This window comes from Oncorhynchus masou, chromosome 4, assembly GCF_036934945.1.
Source record: "Oncorhynchus masou masou isolate Uvic2021 chromosome 4, UVic_Omas_1.1, whole genome shotgun sequence".
Lineage (NCBI taxonomy): Eukaryota > Metazoa > Chordata > Actinopteri > Salmoniformes > Salmonidae > Oncorhynchus > Oncorhynchus masou.
Window position 1 is genome coordinate 10,373,185 of NC_088215.1, and position 17,856 is coordinate 10,391,040.

The window sequence follows — 17,856 nt, forward strand, 5'->3', positions numbered from 1 at the left end:
ATTGTCATTTATGAATAATCCCTTCAATTAAAATGACACTATTACTGATTGTAAATTGATTGCCTTTTGCAAGTAGCTAGTTGTTGTGTTTTGGTTGGCAGTAAACAGAACACGATATAGATTTCCTGCCATCACATTCAGGCAAGATGAGTCGATCAATCGATGACTCCAAGATGAGAGCGAGCTGCTATTTGATGGAAGGGGTGGACATACATGATGATGGGGTTGCTACGAAAGGCAGCGGGATATTTGTGATAAGAACAAATCACATAGCATAAATATAATTTCCTTAATAGCTGTAACTGACAAGGAAGAATATCAGCACGATATGCAGTGAGTGGCCATGATGTTGTTGAGATGTTTTTCGCTAAACCCGCTTAAAGTTCGAAGGGCCTAGTTTAGCTAACTTTAGCTGCTGGCTAACGTTATTTTGCTAATGACAGGACTGCAATAAATACTCTTTGCTTAAGCTGTTTGGTGCGTACTTTTACCAGTGCATTTGTTGCTCACTTGTACGGACATTCTCCCAAGTTTTCATGGCGACCCTTGCTAACACTGGCTAGCAGTTTTGTTGAATGGTTGCGTTGGCAAGTGTTCGCTAGTCATATAGCCCATTTTTCTCTTCTCCAACAGCACTGAAGTGAATTACTCGTGGGTCAATGTAATCCCAGGAAGCTATAAATATAACTATCTAGTTTCTAGCAGTGTTTGTAATGAGTTAACTAACATGTTAATGCAATGCAGTAGGTTTCATCAGCTAAACAACGTGTTAATGCACGGATAAAGCCTTTTACTTTTGTCCAGGCTGCTCTACTGTTTTGTATTTTCCCAGGTTATGAAGCGGGTACGCACGGAGCAGATCCAGTACACTGTAGCTCAGTACCTGAAGCGGAGGCAGTATGTGGACACTGAAAGTTCCCTAAAGGGGGCTAAACTGTCCCAGTCCGCAGAGGAGATGGCTGCCAACCTCACAGGTGAGGCTTTGAATTGGCAGCTGGCCGGTATCAAATGCAAAGATCAGTGACCAAATCAAGTGAAACTAGTATCACAGATTGAATGGGTGAATGAAGCCAACTATTTTTGCAGACATGATTCAGCAAATCTTACTTATTGGAGAAGCTCAAGCATCATCTTTCAGTTTAGGATGAGTATTAAACAGGTGATTACTCATGGTGATTACTCGTATACCTAATCTTGTTAATTGTCTCTCTTTCTTTGAGCAGTGCAGGCAGAGTCGGGGTGTGCAAACATTGTCTCTGCTGCCCCTTGTCAAGCTGACCCTCAACAGTACGAGACCCAATTTTCCAGACTACGCAATTTTCTCTCAGGTACTACACAATTGTGTAGAGACTGATGATATGTACGCTGCTTTGCAACATTATACTAGCTTACCACTTAGTATGAAGCAATATATTGTAAATGCTATGCTAGTTACTGTGGGCGTAAGACCGTGGCCTTACTTTTGTTTATTTTCTCCGGTCCAGAAGCGGCGTTGCCATGGGGCCAGGAGGTGAGCTGCGTCCTGTACCCACTCTTCGTTTATCTCCACTTGGACATGGTGCGCTGCAGCTTGAAGGGGGCGGTGGATGGCTTCTACAGCCGCTTCCACAGCCTCTTCCTGGGGGACGCCGAGCAGCGCTCCACCGTGGAGCAGCTTCGCCACGTCCTCACCCAGCAGGATGTCAACGGCAACCCTAAGATCCTGGCCTTTCTCGACCACAAGTACGTGGTGAACCTGACGGAGCCGGCCTACAGTTACTTGTTACGCTATCTGCAGAGTGAAGACAACAGTACCCTCTGTAGGGCCCTCAGCACCCACGTCCAGGTAGAGGTCACCTCCTCACCACGCACCGACTACCAGCTGTACGGGACGACGGGAGCGGGAGCCGCCGGGGCCGCCACCACGGCCCCCAACTCTACCTCCTCGTGGTCGGGAGCGGTTGGCCCTGAGCGAGGGGAGGCGGCGGGGGTGGAGGTCCCCACAGGGATCCCGCAGAGCGAGGTGGCCCTGGAGGCACTGCAGGACTGCATTAAGAAGGTGCGTGAGGGGCCACCATCACTCACCACCGTGTGCTTCTACGCCTTCCAGCACACGGAGCAGCTGCTGAACGCGGCAGAGGTGTCTGCCGACAGCAAGCTGCTGGCCGCCGGGTTCGACAGTTCGGCCGTCAAGCTATGGAGCCTTAGGGCCAGGAAACTGAAGGCCAGGCCACACCGGGCCGACGTGTCACACATCCGCTTAGCATGCGACGTGCTGGAAGAGGAGGTGAGAGGATTTTCTTTGGTTAGGAATGTTACAGAAATAGTCAGTTTTAAGATGTTGGTATCTCTGCTGACAATTATGGGAAATTTTCACATATCTAGGCAGTACAATGGTGTTTCCTCTGAAAATGTCAATGCGCTTTCCCCCCCCTGTATTCAGGCAGATGAAGAGGACGGCTCGGGCAGCGAAATCAAGACCCTGCGTGGCCACAGCGGTCCGGTGTTCCGCACGGCCTTCCTGACAGACAGCTCGGGCCTGCTGTCCTGCTCGGAGGACACGTCCATTCGCTACTGGGACCTAGGCAGCTTCACCAACACGGCCCTCTACCAGGGCCACGCCTACCCCGTCTGGGACGTGGACGTCAGCCCCTGCAGCCTCTACTTTTCCAGCGGCTCCCACGACCGCACTGCCCGCCTCTGGACCTTCTCCAGGACATACCCCCTGAGGCTCTACGCCGGCCACCTAGCAGACGTGGACTGTGTCAAGTTCCACCCCAACTCAAACTACCTAGCCACAGGCTCCACGGATAAAACTGTCCGCCTCTGGAGTACCCAGCAGGGGGCGTCAGTGCGCCTGTTCACAGGCCACCGCGGCCCTGTGTTGTCTGTAGCTTTCGCGCCCAATGGGAAGTACCTGGCGTCGGCGGGCGAGGACCAGCGGGTGAAGCTGTGGGACCTGGCCTCAGGCGCTCTGGTCAAGGACCTGAGGGGCCACACGGACAGTGTCACCAGCCTGTCGTTCAGCCCCGACAGCAGCCTGGTGGCCTCCTCTTCCATGGATAACTCAGTCAGGGTGTGGGACATCCGAAACTCCCATGGGACGACCCACGCGGATGGCTCGTCCAGCGAGCTGGTGGGTCTCTACACGGGAAACACCAGCAACGTGCTCAACGTCCAGTTCATGGCCTGTAACTTGCTCCTGGTGACGGGAACGGCGCAAGAAAAACATGGACAGTAGAGATTTTGTTTTGTCTGGCCTGTCTGTTTAGTTTTGTTTTAAAAGACTGTGTTGTCTGGAGGGTCTCATCTCAGACATGGTCACCATGGAGACATACATGTTATCTTCCCTAAGCCAATTACAGACAGGTATAATTTCAGGTCAAACGGTCACTTGCTAAAATTGCCCACTCGTGGTTGTTTTTGACAAGATCTCTGAGTAGAAAAGAGATGTTAATCTGAACATACTAAAAAATGACTTGGTTTTATTTTGATGCTTATATCAACAATGCCAAAATGAGAAGTTACAGTTGAAGTCAGAAGTTTACATACACCTTATCCAAATACATTTTGACTCAGTTTTTCACAATTTCTGACATTTAAAAGTAAATATTCCCTGTCTTAGGTCATTTACGATCACCACTTTATTTTAAGAATGTGAAATGTCAGAATAAAAGAATGATTTATTTCAGCTTTTATTTTTTTCATCACATTCCCAGTGGGTCAGAAGTTTACATACTCTCAATTAGTATTTGGTAGCATTGCCTTTAAATTGTTTAACTTTTCGGGTAGCCTTCCACAAGCTTCCCACAATAAGTTGGGTGAGTTTTGGCCCATTCCACCTGACAGAGCTGGTGCAACTGAGTCAGGTTTCTAGGCCTCCTTGCTCACACATGCCTTTTCAGTTCTGCCCACAACTTTTCTATAGGATTGAGGTCAGGGCTTTGTGATAGCCACTCCAATACCTTGACTTCACGGTTAGGATGGTGTTCTTTGGCTTGCAAGCCTCCCCCTTTTTCCTCCAAACATAACGATGGTCATTATGGCCAAACAGTTCTATTTTATTTATTTATTTTCATCAGACCAGAGGACAATTCTTCAAAAAGTATGATCTTTGTCCCCATGTGCAGTTGCAAACCGTAGACTGTCTTTTCTATGGCGGTTTTGGAGCAGTGGCTTCTTCCTTGCTGAGTGGACTTTCAGGTTATGTCGATATAGGACTTGTTTTTACTGGGGATATAGATACTTTTGTACCTGTTTCTTCCAGCATCTTCACAAGGTCCTTTGCTGCTGTTCTGGGATTGATTTGCACTTTTCGCACGTTCATCTCTAAGAGACAGAATGCGTCTCCTTCCTGAGCGGTATGTCAGCTGCAGGGTCCCATGGTGTTTATACTTGCATACTATTGTTTGTACAGATGAACGTAGTATCTTCAGGCATTTGGAAATTGCTCCCAAGGATGAACCAGACTTGTGGAGGTCTACAATTTTTTTCTGAGGTCTTGGCTGATTTATTTTGATTTTCCCATGATATCAAGCAAAGAGGCTCTGAGTGTGAAGGTAGTCCTTGACATAATCCACAGGTACCTCCAATTGACTCAAATGACGTCAATTAGCCTATTAGAAGCTTCTAAAGCCATTACATCATTTTCTGAAATTTTCCAAGCTGTTTATAGGCACAGTCAACTTAGTGTATGTAAACTTCTGACCCACTGGAATTATGACAGTGTGATAAGTGAAATCGTCTGTCTGTAAACAATTGTTGGAAAAATTACTTGTGTCATGCACAAAGTAGATGTCCTAACCGACTTGTCAAAATTATAGTTTGTCAACAAGAAATTTATGGAGTGGTTGAAAAACTAGTTTTAATGACTCCAACCTAAAGTGTATGTAAACTTCAGACTTCAACTGTACATGTAAGAGGGTAGATTCATTGGAAATAACTTTTTGATTTATGGCATTTTCACCAAGAACTACCTGATGGGTTCTACTAGTGAGACCTCATAACTTTTCAGGTTTCCCAAATATTTCCAATAAATTCACATCTAAGTAGAGTTTCCAGGTAGAATGTTAGCTTGCATGGTTCCGGATGAGGATTGCATTTTGAGTCTAGTGCCTTGAGGGTCAACACCTGATTTATTCGGTCATGCACAAAATCCAAATTGATCTAAAAAAAATGGGTCTCTGGCTATTCGATTACTTGAGTTGTTTAAAAATAAGCATCTCCCCAGGATTTGTCCTCACCACTAACTGAGAATGTTGGCATGCTATGAAATGCTGAACTGCGACCAATATGAGAGTAATCACAGGGAAAGAATGACAACTGTACTTTGTTTCTTTACCATTCTGTCAGTGGCATTATTTGTAATATGCTGAGAAGTGTAAATATATTTTTGTAATCTCTGACTGGCTGTACCTGGTTTTTATTTTTCAAGAGAGATGGCACCCTGTTGCATGTTTGCGGGTGAAGATGAATTGATAAAGTTAAGAGAAAGATTGGGACTTTGGAGTGTTTTATATGGCTTCATATCTATAATGGTAATGATAACAAATGGATACTCGTTAGTTGACAGACATTTTCTGTTCATATCAGACTTCTATTTGTAATTGAGAGTTTTTATTTTTAAATGGCTTTTTAATAACTATTTCTCCACAAAATGATCCTGATCTAAAACCTGAACTTGTGCTGTTCCACTTCAAATATGCATAACATGTTAGCAGTGATGACAAATCTGTCACTACCTAAAAACCTGACATTCTTGAACACATTCTATAGTGAACTCCTATATCAGAGAGTGAGGATTAACAGCCAGTTGGGCAGGGAAAGTGGGTGAGGTCAGGTGTGTTGCCGTGGGAATGAACAAACCAGTTTGTCAGAGGAGGGTGTGTACCTATCTACCCACCTGCTTGACAGGCTTGTCACTCCGTCCAAACCACATAAACATCAAAGAAACAGGATTTGCAAAACACCCAACCAACACTCCTCTCTCTCCCAGTCTCTGTCACTGCTCACAAACAAGAGACATCTCTCCCCCACACACACACTGTCCTTCTCCATCTCTCCCAAGTTTCCCCTTTAGTCTGAGCCCTCAAGATGCCCGCCAAGTCCATCAGCACCCAAGCGGATGGGAAGACGTTTGAGCAGCTGAGGCAGGAGTGTCTACAGAAGAAGAAACTGTTTGAGGACCCAGACTTCCCTGCTTGCGACTCATCCCTCTACTACAGCCAGAGCGTGCCCATCAACTTTGAATGGAAGAGACCTGGGGTATGTAAGCTACAGTACAAAGGGTCTACTCCGAGGGCGCTAATGTGACTGAAAGAATACAGTAATTACAGTGTAATTAGAACATTTGCAGTTGATCGTTGAGAGTGAATGGCCTGGATGGGGTCTCTGTTTAGGTAGATTGTGCTAATTTGTTCTGAAGGCAAGACACTTTGCAATGTTAAAGTATAGAATCCTTATATTTACCTTATTCACATTATAGGGGCGGCAGGTAGTCTAGTGGTTAGAGCGTTGGACTAGTAACCGAAAGGTTGCAAGATCGAATCCCCAAGCTGACAAGGTAACAATCTGTCGTTCTGCCCCTGAACAAGGCAGATAACCCGCTGTTCCTAGGCTGTCATTAAATAAGAATTTGTTCTTAACTGACTTGCCTAGTTAAATAAAGGTCAAATAAATAAAAAAATATATATACAGTGCCTTGCGAAAGTATTCGGCCCCCTTGAACTTATATAATTTTGCACGCCCAATTTTTCAGTTTTTGATTTGTTAAAAAAGTTTGAAATATCCAATAAATGTCGTTCCACTTCATGATTGTGTCCCACTTGTTGTTGATTCTTCACAAAAAAATACAGTTTTATATCTTTATGTTTGAAGCCTGAAATGTGGCAAAAGGTCGCAAAGTTCAAGGGGCCCGAATACTTTCGCAAGGCACTGTATATCAACTACTCAAGACCAAGCCAGTTCTGTCTGTTGAGGACAAGCTTTTATCCAACCATCCCTTTAAAACCAGTTCTGCAAGAAAGGAATGTATTAGCCAATACTTTTATCTGGCTAATATCTAATTCCCTTTCTACAGTGTTTGTTTTGAAACTTTAAAATGTCCTATGTACACATTTGAAGCTGGAGATACTGTACGTGCCTGTCTCACGTGTAGGGCACAGTCTTCTGGAATGTAGCCTTGAAGCCTGCGCTGAATGGTTTCTCTCTGACGTTGCTGGGAGTGGTGGTTGACAGGTTATGTGCTCAGAGAGGTGAGCTAATCTTAAGAGCTTACGCTAATCAGTTTTAACTCATATGTCCACAGAAACATTTACACTGTGCATTTCAAAACATACCACTGACTACACAAGGCCATTGAGATTAAGTGCCTTGCCAAGGTTGATACTGCAATGTGTAACTATTAAGATCTGTGATCAACTATTAAAACTAGCATACCTCAAACCTCTTAAGAAAACCATCTCTCCCTGTAACATTAGTGACTAAAATGGGAAATATCCAACTAAGATCCTTTTTTGTGATCCTTAAGCATTTCTCTCTTGGTTGATCCTTGTGAATGAATAGCTGTACCGTCTCTCTGTGTTTCCGCGTCCCAGGGACTTAGACTGATTTAAGATGCCAGGAATGTGAACACACCTTCCCGAAACGGCAGAGTCACTCCAAACCCCATCTCCTTTTTAAACCTGTTTCTCCACTGTCACTAAGCCACTTATACCTGCTCCTATTCTTTTACAGGAACTTTGTGAGAATCCCGAATTCATAGTTGGTGGGGCTGATAGGACAGACATATGTCAAGGAGCACTAGGTTTGTATACATAGTACTTCTTATACAGTGGGGCAAAAAAAGTATTTAGTCAGCCACCAATTGTGCAAGTTCTCCCACTTAAAAAGATGAGAGGCCTGTAATTTTTTATCATAGGTACACTTCAACTATGACAGATAAAATTAGAAAAAAATCCAGAAAATCACATTGTAGGATTTTTTATGAATTTATTTGCAAATTATGGTGGAAAATAAGTATTTGGTCAATAACAAAAGTTTATCTCAATACTTTGTTATATAACCTTTGTTGGCAATGACAGAGGTCAAACGTTTTCTGTTTTCACAAGGTTTTCACACACTGTTGCTGGTATTTTGGCCCATTCCTCCATGCAGATCTCCTCTAGAGCAGTGATGTTTTGGGGCTGTTGCTGGGCAACATGGACTTTCAACTCCCTCCAAAGATTTTCTATGGGGTTAAGATCTGGCGACTGGCTAGGCCACTCTAGGACCTTGAAATGCTTCTTACGAAGCCACTCCTTCGTTGCCCGGGCGGTGTGTTTGGGATCATTGTCATGCTGAAAGACCCAGCCACGTTTCATCTTCAATGCCCTTGCTGATGGAAGGAGGTTTTCACTCAAAATCTCACGATACATGGCCCCATTCATTCTTTCCTTTACACGGATCAGTCGTCCTGGTCCCTTTGCAGACAAACAGCCCCAAAGCATGATGTTTCCACCCCCATGCTTCACAGTAGGTATGGTGTTCTTTGGATGCAACTCAGCATTCTTTGTCCTCCAAACACGACGAGTTGAGTTTTTACCAAAAAGTTATATTTTTGTTTCATCTGACCATATGACATTCTCCCAATCTTTTTCTGGATCATCCAAATGCTCTCTAGCAAACTTCAGACGGGCCTGGACATGTACTGGCTTAAGCAGGGGGACACGTCTGGCACTGCAAGATTTGAGTCCCTGGCGGCATAGTGTGTTACAGATGGTAGGCTTTGTTACCTTGGTCCCAGCTCTCTGCAGGTCATTCACTAGGTCCCCCTGTGTGGTTCTGGGATTTTTGCTCACCGTTCTTGTGATCATTTTGACCCTACGGGGTGAGATCTTGCGTGGAGCCCCAGATCGAGGGAGATTATAAGTGGTCTTGTATGTCTTCCATTTCCTAATAATTGCTCCCACAGTTGATTTCTTCAAACCAAGCTGCTTACATATTGCAGATTCAGTCTTCCCAGCCTGGTGCAGGTCTACAATTTTGTTTCTGGTGTCCTTTGACAGCTCTTTGGTCTTGGCCATAGTGGAGTTTGGAGTGTGACTGTTTGAGGTTGTGGACAGGTGTCTTCTATATTGATAATAAGTTCAAACAGGTACCATTAATACAGGTAACGAGTGGAGGACAGAGGAGCCTCTTAAAGAAGAAGTTACTGGTCTGTGAGAACCAGAAATCTTGCTTGTTTGTAGGTGACCAAATACTTATTTTCCACCATAATTTGCAAATAAATTCATTAAAAATCCTACAATGTGATTTTCTTTTGTCATTTCGTGTGTCATAGTTGAAGTGTACCTATGATGAAAATTACAGGCCTCTCATCTTTTTAAGTTGGAGAACTTGCACAATTGGTGGCTGACTAAATACTTTTTTGCCCCACTGTATGATACAAATCGTATATCATACATCGATATCCAAACACTAGAAATAACAATGAGATATTTGTCTGGGGACCACAAGAAAGCAGATTGTGGGCCTGATATGGCCCCCGGGCCTTGAGTTGAAGACTTAGACTCTATAGCATTACATACGTCAGCTAAGGTGGAAGGTTATGTCCATGGCTTTTAGTGTGTAGGTCCTGACTCATCACATGTTTTTCACCCAGGGGACTGCTGGCTCCTGGCGGCCATTGCCTCTCTGACCCTCCATAAGGAGACCCTGACCAGAGTGGTGCCCAACGACCAGGGCTTTGACCGCAGCTACGCCGGCATCTTCCACTTCCAGGTAGACTCGCCCACTACACAGCTATCAACTGCCCCTTCACATTTATTGACAGAACATTGCATTTGATCTATATGACAATATTACATTATTCACTGAATGTTTCAGTCTTACATGTTAATTGTTACATCGTACTTACTCTATTGACATCAGTGATTACACAATTCTTCAGTTGAAGGAAGTCATCCGTAAGTATAGTCTGACATGTCTCTCCCCTCAGTTCTGGCAGCACAACAGATGGCTGGACGTGGTGGTGGATGACCGACTGCCTGCTGTGAGGAACCGCCTGGTGCTGCTCCACTCTGCCTCCAACAACGAGTTTTGGAGCGCACTGCTGGAGAAGGCCTATGCCAAGTATGCGTAACTTGTAAACTTTGAAAAGTACAGGTATAACATTTATGCAAACTAAAATAGGTGTTTTGTACAACTATTGTCACGTTTGCTTGATAGTGTGTCGTTCATGTAAAACATGAGCATTGGATGATTGCAACCAATTTTTCACCAAATGCATGCAGGACACTAGCTGCAAAGCTTGGGTTAATTTTCAAATGCCTGCTATTTGATGCCCGTTGTATCCCCAGTTAACCAATTCCATTCCTTGTCTTGTCAGGTTGAATGGGAGCTATGAGTCCCTGAAGGGAGGCTCTACCCTAGAGGCCATGGAGGACTTCACCGGCGGCGTTGGGGAGACGTACGAAACCAAAAGCGCTCCAACCGACCTCTTCAACATCATGAAGAAGGCCTACGACAGAGGCTCAATGATGGGCTGCTCTATAGACGTAAGGGCCTCCTAAACCAGTTTCACTGGAAGACCATTATACATGGGGTCCTTAAACACCAGGTCCTGTATTTCCAAAGCGTCTCAGAATAGGAGTGCCGGTCAGATATAGGATCAGTTTTTGTCTTTTAGATCACAACGAATAAGATAATATAGACAGGATGGACCTGATCCTAGATCTGCACTCCTACTACTACGAGACACTTTGTGAATACGGGTCCAGGTCTGAGAGACAGTCCTGGTCTTTGGTGACGGATACAGATTGTGATTTTTCCTCTCTCCAGATCACCAGCTCTGCTGAGTCAGAGGCCCAGACAGCTTCAGGACTGGTGAAGGGACACGCCTACTCCATCACAGGCCTTGAGGAGGTTAACTACAGAGGGAAAAAGGTCAAGCTGATCCGGATCAGGAACCCTTGGGGACAGGTGGAATGGAACGGTGCCTGGAGTGATGAGTGAGTGCAGTTAATTTCCATCAGGCGTGGCTGAGATGAGTAGGAACAAAAACTAGCATACACTACGCATTATGGGAACATGGTTATTCTGTTATCTGTTTTCTCTCTTACAGGTCTAGGGAGTGGAATGTGATCGACAGTTCTGAGAAAAAACGCATTCTTCAGAACTCCATGGATGATGGTGAATTCTGGTTAGTAACAACAGCGATTTTAATAGTTTTAGTTTTACATCTGGCACTACATCCCGCATGTTCAACAGCAATAGGTTTTCCAGTGGCTCTGAACAGTTACCGGACAAGGTCTAGGTCCAATCCTGTATACAGTGAAGCCTTTTCTGAATCAAAATGGTTGCTTGTTTCAGGATGGAGTTTGAGGACTTCAAGGCCAACTACGACAAGATAGAGATCTGCAACCTGACGCCGGACTCTCTGACGGACGACACCAAGCGGAAGTGGGAGGTGAACATGTTCGAGGGCAACTGGATCCGGGGCTCCACCGCAGGCGGCTGCAGAAACTTCATAGGTGAGAGGACAAGGTTGCAGACAGAAATGTAATGAATAGACTTGACTTGATTCCCTATTATACATGATTAACATATATATTCTACACAGTACATTTCTATCTGAACGTCTGAGCCTCGTAATGTGACAGTCAGTTTGGTTCATACAAAGTTTGATGACCCAGATAAAAGGAATGCCAATTGTAGTGACCAACCCTGATTCTGGAATGCCAGATAGTGTATATAGGCTTTTTGTTCCAGCCCAGCAGTAATGCAACCATTTAAACCTGTTTTCCCCCAGATACATTTTGGACCAACCCTCAGTTCAAGCTGACCCTGCTGCATGCTGACGATAATAATGATAAGTGCAGTGTGGTCATTGCTCTGATGCAGAAGAACCGCCGTGCGCTGAGGAAAGAGGGACTGGACCTGCAAACCATTGGCTTTGCTCTTTACGAGGTTAGAGACACTGCATGCAAGAGACCATATGCACAAACAATAGGAATACATGGGTTTTCAATTTCCTAGTACATGCTACCTATAGTAACAGTTATTTTGTTAATCACAAAGTTACTCATTCGTTATTTGAAGGGTCTTTAAAAACATGTCCCTCCCTCTCTCTTCTCCCTCAGGCCCCTGCAGATGAGGACCATCTGGGGAAAGACTTCTTCCGCTACAATGGGTCCAAGGCTCGCAGTAAGACCTACATCAACGTGAGGGAGATCTCTGAGCGCTTCACCTTGCCACCAGGGAACTACCTGCTGGTGCCCACCACCTTCCAGCCCCACGACGAGGCCGACTTCATCATACGCATCTTCTCGGAGAAGGCAGCCGGAACCATGTATGATATTTACGGTTGGGAGTATTGCCTGTGAATCAGTATTAGTTTCCAGCAGATAGTTGGTTAAGGGAAAGGTTGAATGAAAGCACTTGATGGCTGTAGCCAATCTACGCTAAGACGTATTTGACTTTTAATATGGCATGTAGCCTAAATTGTCGTTCAATGTAAGATGTGCTGGACAAGTTAATGTTTGTGATTTGAGAAAGCTAATCACGGGGTGTTGTCATCAACAGGGAGATGGGTAACACAGTAGATGCTGATTTGCCAGATGTAAGTACTCTGCTGTTGAATATCACAAAACTGCAACACTGAGACGCTCTGTACTTCCTGTTGATGATTTATTGTAATGTATCTCTCAGCCTCCAATGCCCAGTCTACCAGAGGAGGAGACGGATGAGGAGAAGGGACTGAGGAGAATGTTTGAAAAGATTGCTGGTTCGGTAAGAAAATTAAAATCTTCTAAGAAATGAGGAGAGCTGTCTATGCTGAACTGGCAATGTCACTGATTCCGATATTATAAGCATGTCGAAAGGAATACAGTAATGTTGCATCCCCTGGCCATAACACTGTTAAATGGCTAACAACTACTGCTCTCCCTCTTATAATATCCCACTCCCACAGACGATCCACACACTCTTCCCACTCTGACACACACACCTTCACTGTCACTCTTTCTCACACACACACACACACACACACACACACACACACACACACTCGCATACAGCCTCACTCACACACTCATTATTGATGCCACACCCTTACACCCCCTCACACCTACGCTGCTGCTAAAATTATTATTGATTTGATTTATTACTACCATTTACGCTGCGCTTAATTGATTATTGATTACCATTAGTATCTATCTATTTCTGCTACTGGTCACTGTTACTCCTGTTTACATGTATATATTACCATCGGTACTGTATATTACCATACGTATTTAAATATTCCTGCTACCAGTCACTTTTCAGCCCTGTTTACATGTATATCCTACAACCAGTCACTTTTTATGTATAAACCCACCTCAACCACTCCAGTACCCCTACACATTGAATAAGGTACTGGCACTGACCTGAAAGAGGTCTCAGTGAGGAGCGGCAGTGTAGCCTAGTGGTTAGAGCATTGGACTAGTAACCATATGGGTGCAAGTTCATATCCCCGAGCTGACAAGGTACAAATCTGTTGTTCTGCCCCAGTTAACCCACTTTTCCTAGGCCGTCATTGAAAATAACAATTTGTTCTTAACTGACCTGCCTAGTTGAATAAAGGTAAAATAAAAATAAATGTACAAAATTTGACTGTACTGTTTTGCACCTGTTGTGTCCTGTGGCGAATACATTTTGAAACGTGTGCGCCACTCATTGGTCATAGCCAGAATATCATGTTTTGTCTATTGTGTCTTCTCCTTAGGACCAGGCCATCTCTGCCAGGGAGCTTCAGCAGGTGTTGAATGGAGTACTTAGCAGGAGTAAGCAGCCCTCTTAAAAGTTCCATCCATTGTGTGTTATTACAACTCAGACGTTGGCATAAAGAGCAATTCAACGAATGCCACTTGAATACACATCCACACGCACATTGTTTGACTTTTGACTCTTTAAAGCTAAATTACTTGTACACTCTGGGTCTGTGAGGTTATACGCTCATGGATTACAGATCCTATAATATTGTCATGACTATTTCAGGAATTTATGATGTTCCTCTCTTTTCCTTCAGGGAGAGAGATCAAGTTTGACGGTCTGAGTCTCAACACCTGCCACAGCATCATCAACCTGATGGATGTATCCTTCACCTCTCCTAAACACCTATAATGAGGCTTTGGAAAAATGCATTACTGGATTCATGCTTTTACAATGTACACTATATATACAAAAGTATGTGGACACTCCTTCAAATTAGGGGATTTAGCTATTTCAGCCACACTGTTGCAGACAGGTGCATAAAATAAAGCACACAGTCATGCAATCTCCATAGACAAACATTGGAAGTAGAATGGCTTTACTGAAGAGCTCAGTGACTCGACATGGCACTGTCATAGGATACCACCTTTCCAACGATTCAGTTCGTCAAATTTCTGCCCTGCTAGAGCTGCCTTGGTCAACTGTAAGTGCTGTTATTGTGAAGTGGAAACGTCTAGGAGCAATAACGGCTCAGCCGGGAAGTGGTAGGCCACACAAGCTCACAGAATGGGACCCGCCGAGTGCTGAAGCGCGTATAAAAGTGTCTGTCCTCTGTTGCAACACTCACTTCCGAGTTCCAAACTGCCCCCGGAAGCAACGTCAGTACAAAAACTGTTCGTCTGGATTTCCATGGCCGAGCAGCCGAACACAAGCCAAAGATCACCATGCGCAATGCCAAGCTTCAGCTGAAGTGATGTAAGCTCACCACCATTGGACTCTGGAGCAGTGGAAACATGTTTTCTAGAGTGATGAATCACACTTCACCATCTGGCAGTCTGATGGATGAATCTGGGTTTGGCAGGTGCCAGGAGAACACTACCTCATGTAATGCATAGTGCCAACTGTAAAGTTTGGTGGAAGAGGAATAATGGTCTGGGGCTGTTTTTCATGGTTCGGGCTACCTCTTAGTTCCAGTGAAGGCAAATCTTAACACTACAACCTACAATGACATTTTAGACAATTCTGTGTTTCCAACTTTGTGGCAACAGTTTGGGGAAGGACCTTTCCTGTTTCAGCATGACATGGCCCCTGTGCACAAAGCGAGGTCCATGCAGAAATGTTTTGTCAATTGTGTGGAAGAACTTGACTGGTCTGCACAGAACCCTGACTTCAACCCCATCGAACACCTTTGGGATGAATTGGAACGCCGACTGCGAGCCAGGACTAATCGGCCAACATCAGTGCCCGACCTCATTAATGCTCTTGTAGATGAATGGAAGCAAGTTCCCGCAGTAATGTTCCAACATCTAGTGGAAAGCCTTCCTAGAAGAGTGGAGGCTGTTAGAGCAGCAAATTGGGGACCAACTCAATATTAATGCCCATGATTTTGGAATGAGATGTTTGACGAGCATGTGTCCACATACTTTTGGTCGTGTACGTTATTTGCCTTGACAGATCAATCCAGGTTGACAATTCAGGGCAGCTTGAGTTTCAGGAGTTCAAGGTCTTCTGGGAAAAGATGAAGAAATGGATTGTAAGTACAGCATGACAACATGTTGCTGTCAGTTACAATATCATATACATTGTTATACAATAACCTATGACGTCAATTTAATATTGAACGTGTGTGGAGTTGAGGTGATAACGATGTCTATGGTGTTGGTTGCAGATGCTCTTCATTTCTTATGACACAGACCGGTCAGGGAAGATGTCCTCCTATGAGCTCCGCATAGCTCTGAAAGCAGCAGGTGAGAGACTACAGCGTGGTACATGGGGTTAGAACAGAATGCCTGCATAGAAGGTCATATCTCAATGGTAGGATGCTAGTGTTGAATCCTGTCTTTTGATCTTGAAAGTCTCGTTCTCTGAGTACTCCCACACTTTCTCAGGAAGACATTTCAGGGGGGGGGGCAGAAAGACAAAAGTGTGACTTTAGGTGTGAATCAGAGCCTAACTAGTAACATTCTGTCTCCACCATCCAAGGCATGCATCTGAACACTAAGCTCCTCCAGCTGCTTGGCTTGAGGTTCGCTGATGAGAACTATGACATCGACTTTGATGACTACCTCACCTGCATTGTCCGCCTGGAAAATATGTTCAGTGAGTACCAAGGGACTGTACCACCTTATGGGATATATCTGCTCAAATAACTTGCATTTTCATGGAACAAGTAAACACTCAAGATGTTTAGTGCTTTGGAGTTGTTGGACATACCCAATGTTATATTTTGTTGTTGACAAAAAAATATATATTTGTCCTCCCCCAGGGGTTTTCCAAGCATTGGACCAAAGCAAGACAGGTCAGGTCAACATGAACATACTGCAGGTATAATAAACATAGTATAATATGAACATTACATTTTGTATAATATGTTTCCACTGTAAAATTCCATCTGGTGTGATGTGCCCACCAAGACATGATTTGCTTTTGATTATGAAATAACTTGTGTATTTTCAGTTCCTCCTTCTTTCCATGAACGTCTGAAGAGGATCCAGTGGAAGAACAAAGTAAAATAACGGGCTTGGGGTGCAATATGTGTTGCTTGCAAATACACTAATATCGAGTCGTTCCCGCTGGGAACGCGGTTAGCGGATACATTAGTTATAATTCATGCATAAAACATACGCTATATAGGTATGTTTTAACGTTGTATGCCTTTGTCTCTCTTGAATTCACTCAATAGAGACATTTTGTTTTAAAACAAAACCAACATACTTGTGCCACAGTTTGGAACTTATGCCTCTTGTATTTGACAATCAGAGGGATTTGTGTTCAATTCTGTTTACAGAGATGCTCCAATAATAAATAATGCACTGATCAAGTTTTTAAAGTTTCATCATGTTGACACACCGTTTCAGTTGATTTCTCAGTTTGGGATTAAACCAAATAAAAATTATATTATGAAAATGTAATATCTGCTGTCTGTGTCTGAGCTTTAGATTTGTCCATAAATATTCAAATGTAGAATACTTTCTCAGCATGCTAAGAAGAAATTAAACAAATTTCCCTACTTAAATAAGCAAATATTTATGGTGGATCTCCAATGAGTCGATATTGATTTTGGGCTCTGATATCACACGCTGCAAGATTCTTCACTTGGTGTTGAGGATTGTCGACACCTCGCTGTCTCAAGAAAACAATTGTGTTATTTAATGGAGCTGCAAGGAGCAGTGGCTCAAAGCAGCCTGAAATATTTTCAGTCAGACATTCACGCTTGCCAGAGTTGAAATACCTAGCCAACATATAGAATTTAATAACATTGCTTGTGAACTTCAGAGCTGTAGCGATTTGACAATGTGGCTTTGATTAAAGGCAAGTGCAACAGTATACTAGCGGTAGTAATCGCTCCTTCTCTATAGTCTACGCGTTATGGGTGATGCAAAATAAAGTAATCTCACTGGCTTCTTCTCTGGCGAGCTCTCATTGGCTATAGCTCACATCACATTACAAAAGCTTTGTAGATTTCGTGCCAATAAAATAAAACAGACTGTATCACAAACGGCCGTGATTGGGAGCCCCATAGGTCGGCGCACAATTGGCCCAGCGACTTCCGGGTTCGGCCGGTGTAGGCCGTCATTGTAAATAGTAATTTGTTCTTTTCTGATTTACTTTCTTAAATAAAGGTTACACAAAATATCGGGAAGTCTTGAGCTGGATGATGCTGTGATCGTGATTCCTGCTGTGATTCCTGTTGCTCATTATCGATTAGTTTGGTCGTCTGGGTTATACCAACTGAAGGGGAACACGTATTATGGGAATGGGGATACCTCGTCAATGTACAACTGAATGCATTCCTCTGAAATTTGTCTTCCGCATTTAACCCAACCCCTCTGAGAGGTGCGGCGGGTTGCCTTAATCAACATCCACGTCATCGGCGCCCGGGGAACAGTTGTTTAACTGCCTTGCTCAGGTGTTGCTTTATTATTCAGG

At 44.0% G+C, this 17,856-nt stretch overlaps 2 protein-coding genes across 2 annotated transcripts; both read left to right on the top strand.

Moving 5' to 3' along the window:
• Positions 1 to 5: 5 nt before the first annotated feature.
• Positions 6 to 3,946, top strand: LOC135523666 (TAF5-like RNA polymerase II p300/CBP-associated factor-associated factor 65 kDa subunit 5L). Its single transcript, XM_064950487.1, has 5 exons — positions 6 to 333; positions 833 to 974; positions 1,224 to 1,328; positions 1,485 to 2,266; positions 2,423 to 3,946. The coding sequence occupies exons 2-5, from the start codon at positions 836 to 838 to the stop codon at positions 3,218 to 3,220; spliced, it is 1,824 nt and encodes a 607-aa protein (XP_064806559.1). The 5' UTR covers positions 6 to 333; positions 833 to 835; the 3' UTR covers positions 3,221 to 3,946.
• A 1,960-nt stretch (positions 3,947 to 5,906) lies between these two features.
• Positions 5,907 to 16,836, top strand: LOC135523658 (calpain-9-like). Its single transcript, XM_064950475.1, has 19 exons — positions 5,907 to 6,243; positions 7,714 to 7,783; positions 9,620 to 9,738; positions 9,956 to 10,089; positions 10,346 to 10,514; positions 10,798 to 10,967; positions 11,081 to 11,158; positions 11,329 to 11,489; positions 11,768 to 11,925; positions 12,099 to 12,307; positions 12,541 to 12,577; positions 12,667 to 12,747; positions 13,721 to 13,778; positions 14,024 to 14,088; positions 15,392 to 15,460; positions 15,596 to 15,674; positions 15,910 to 16,026; positions 16,193 to 16,251; positions 16,384 to 16,836. The coding sequence occupies exons 1-19, from the start codon at positions 6,073 to 6,075 to the stop codon at positions 16,408 to 16,410; spliced, it is 2,031 nt and encodes a 676-aa protein (XP_064806547.1). The 5' UTR covers positions 5,907 to 6,072; the 3' UTR covers positions 16,411 to 16,836.
• Positions 16,837 to 17,856: the final 1,020 nt, after the last annotated feature.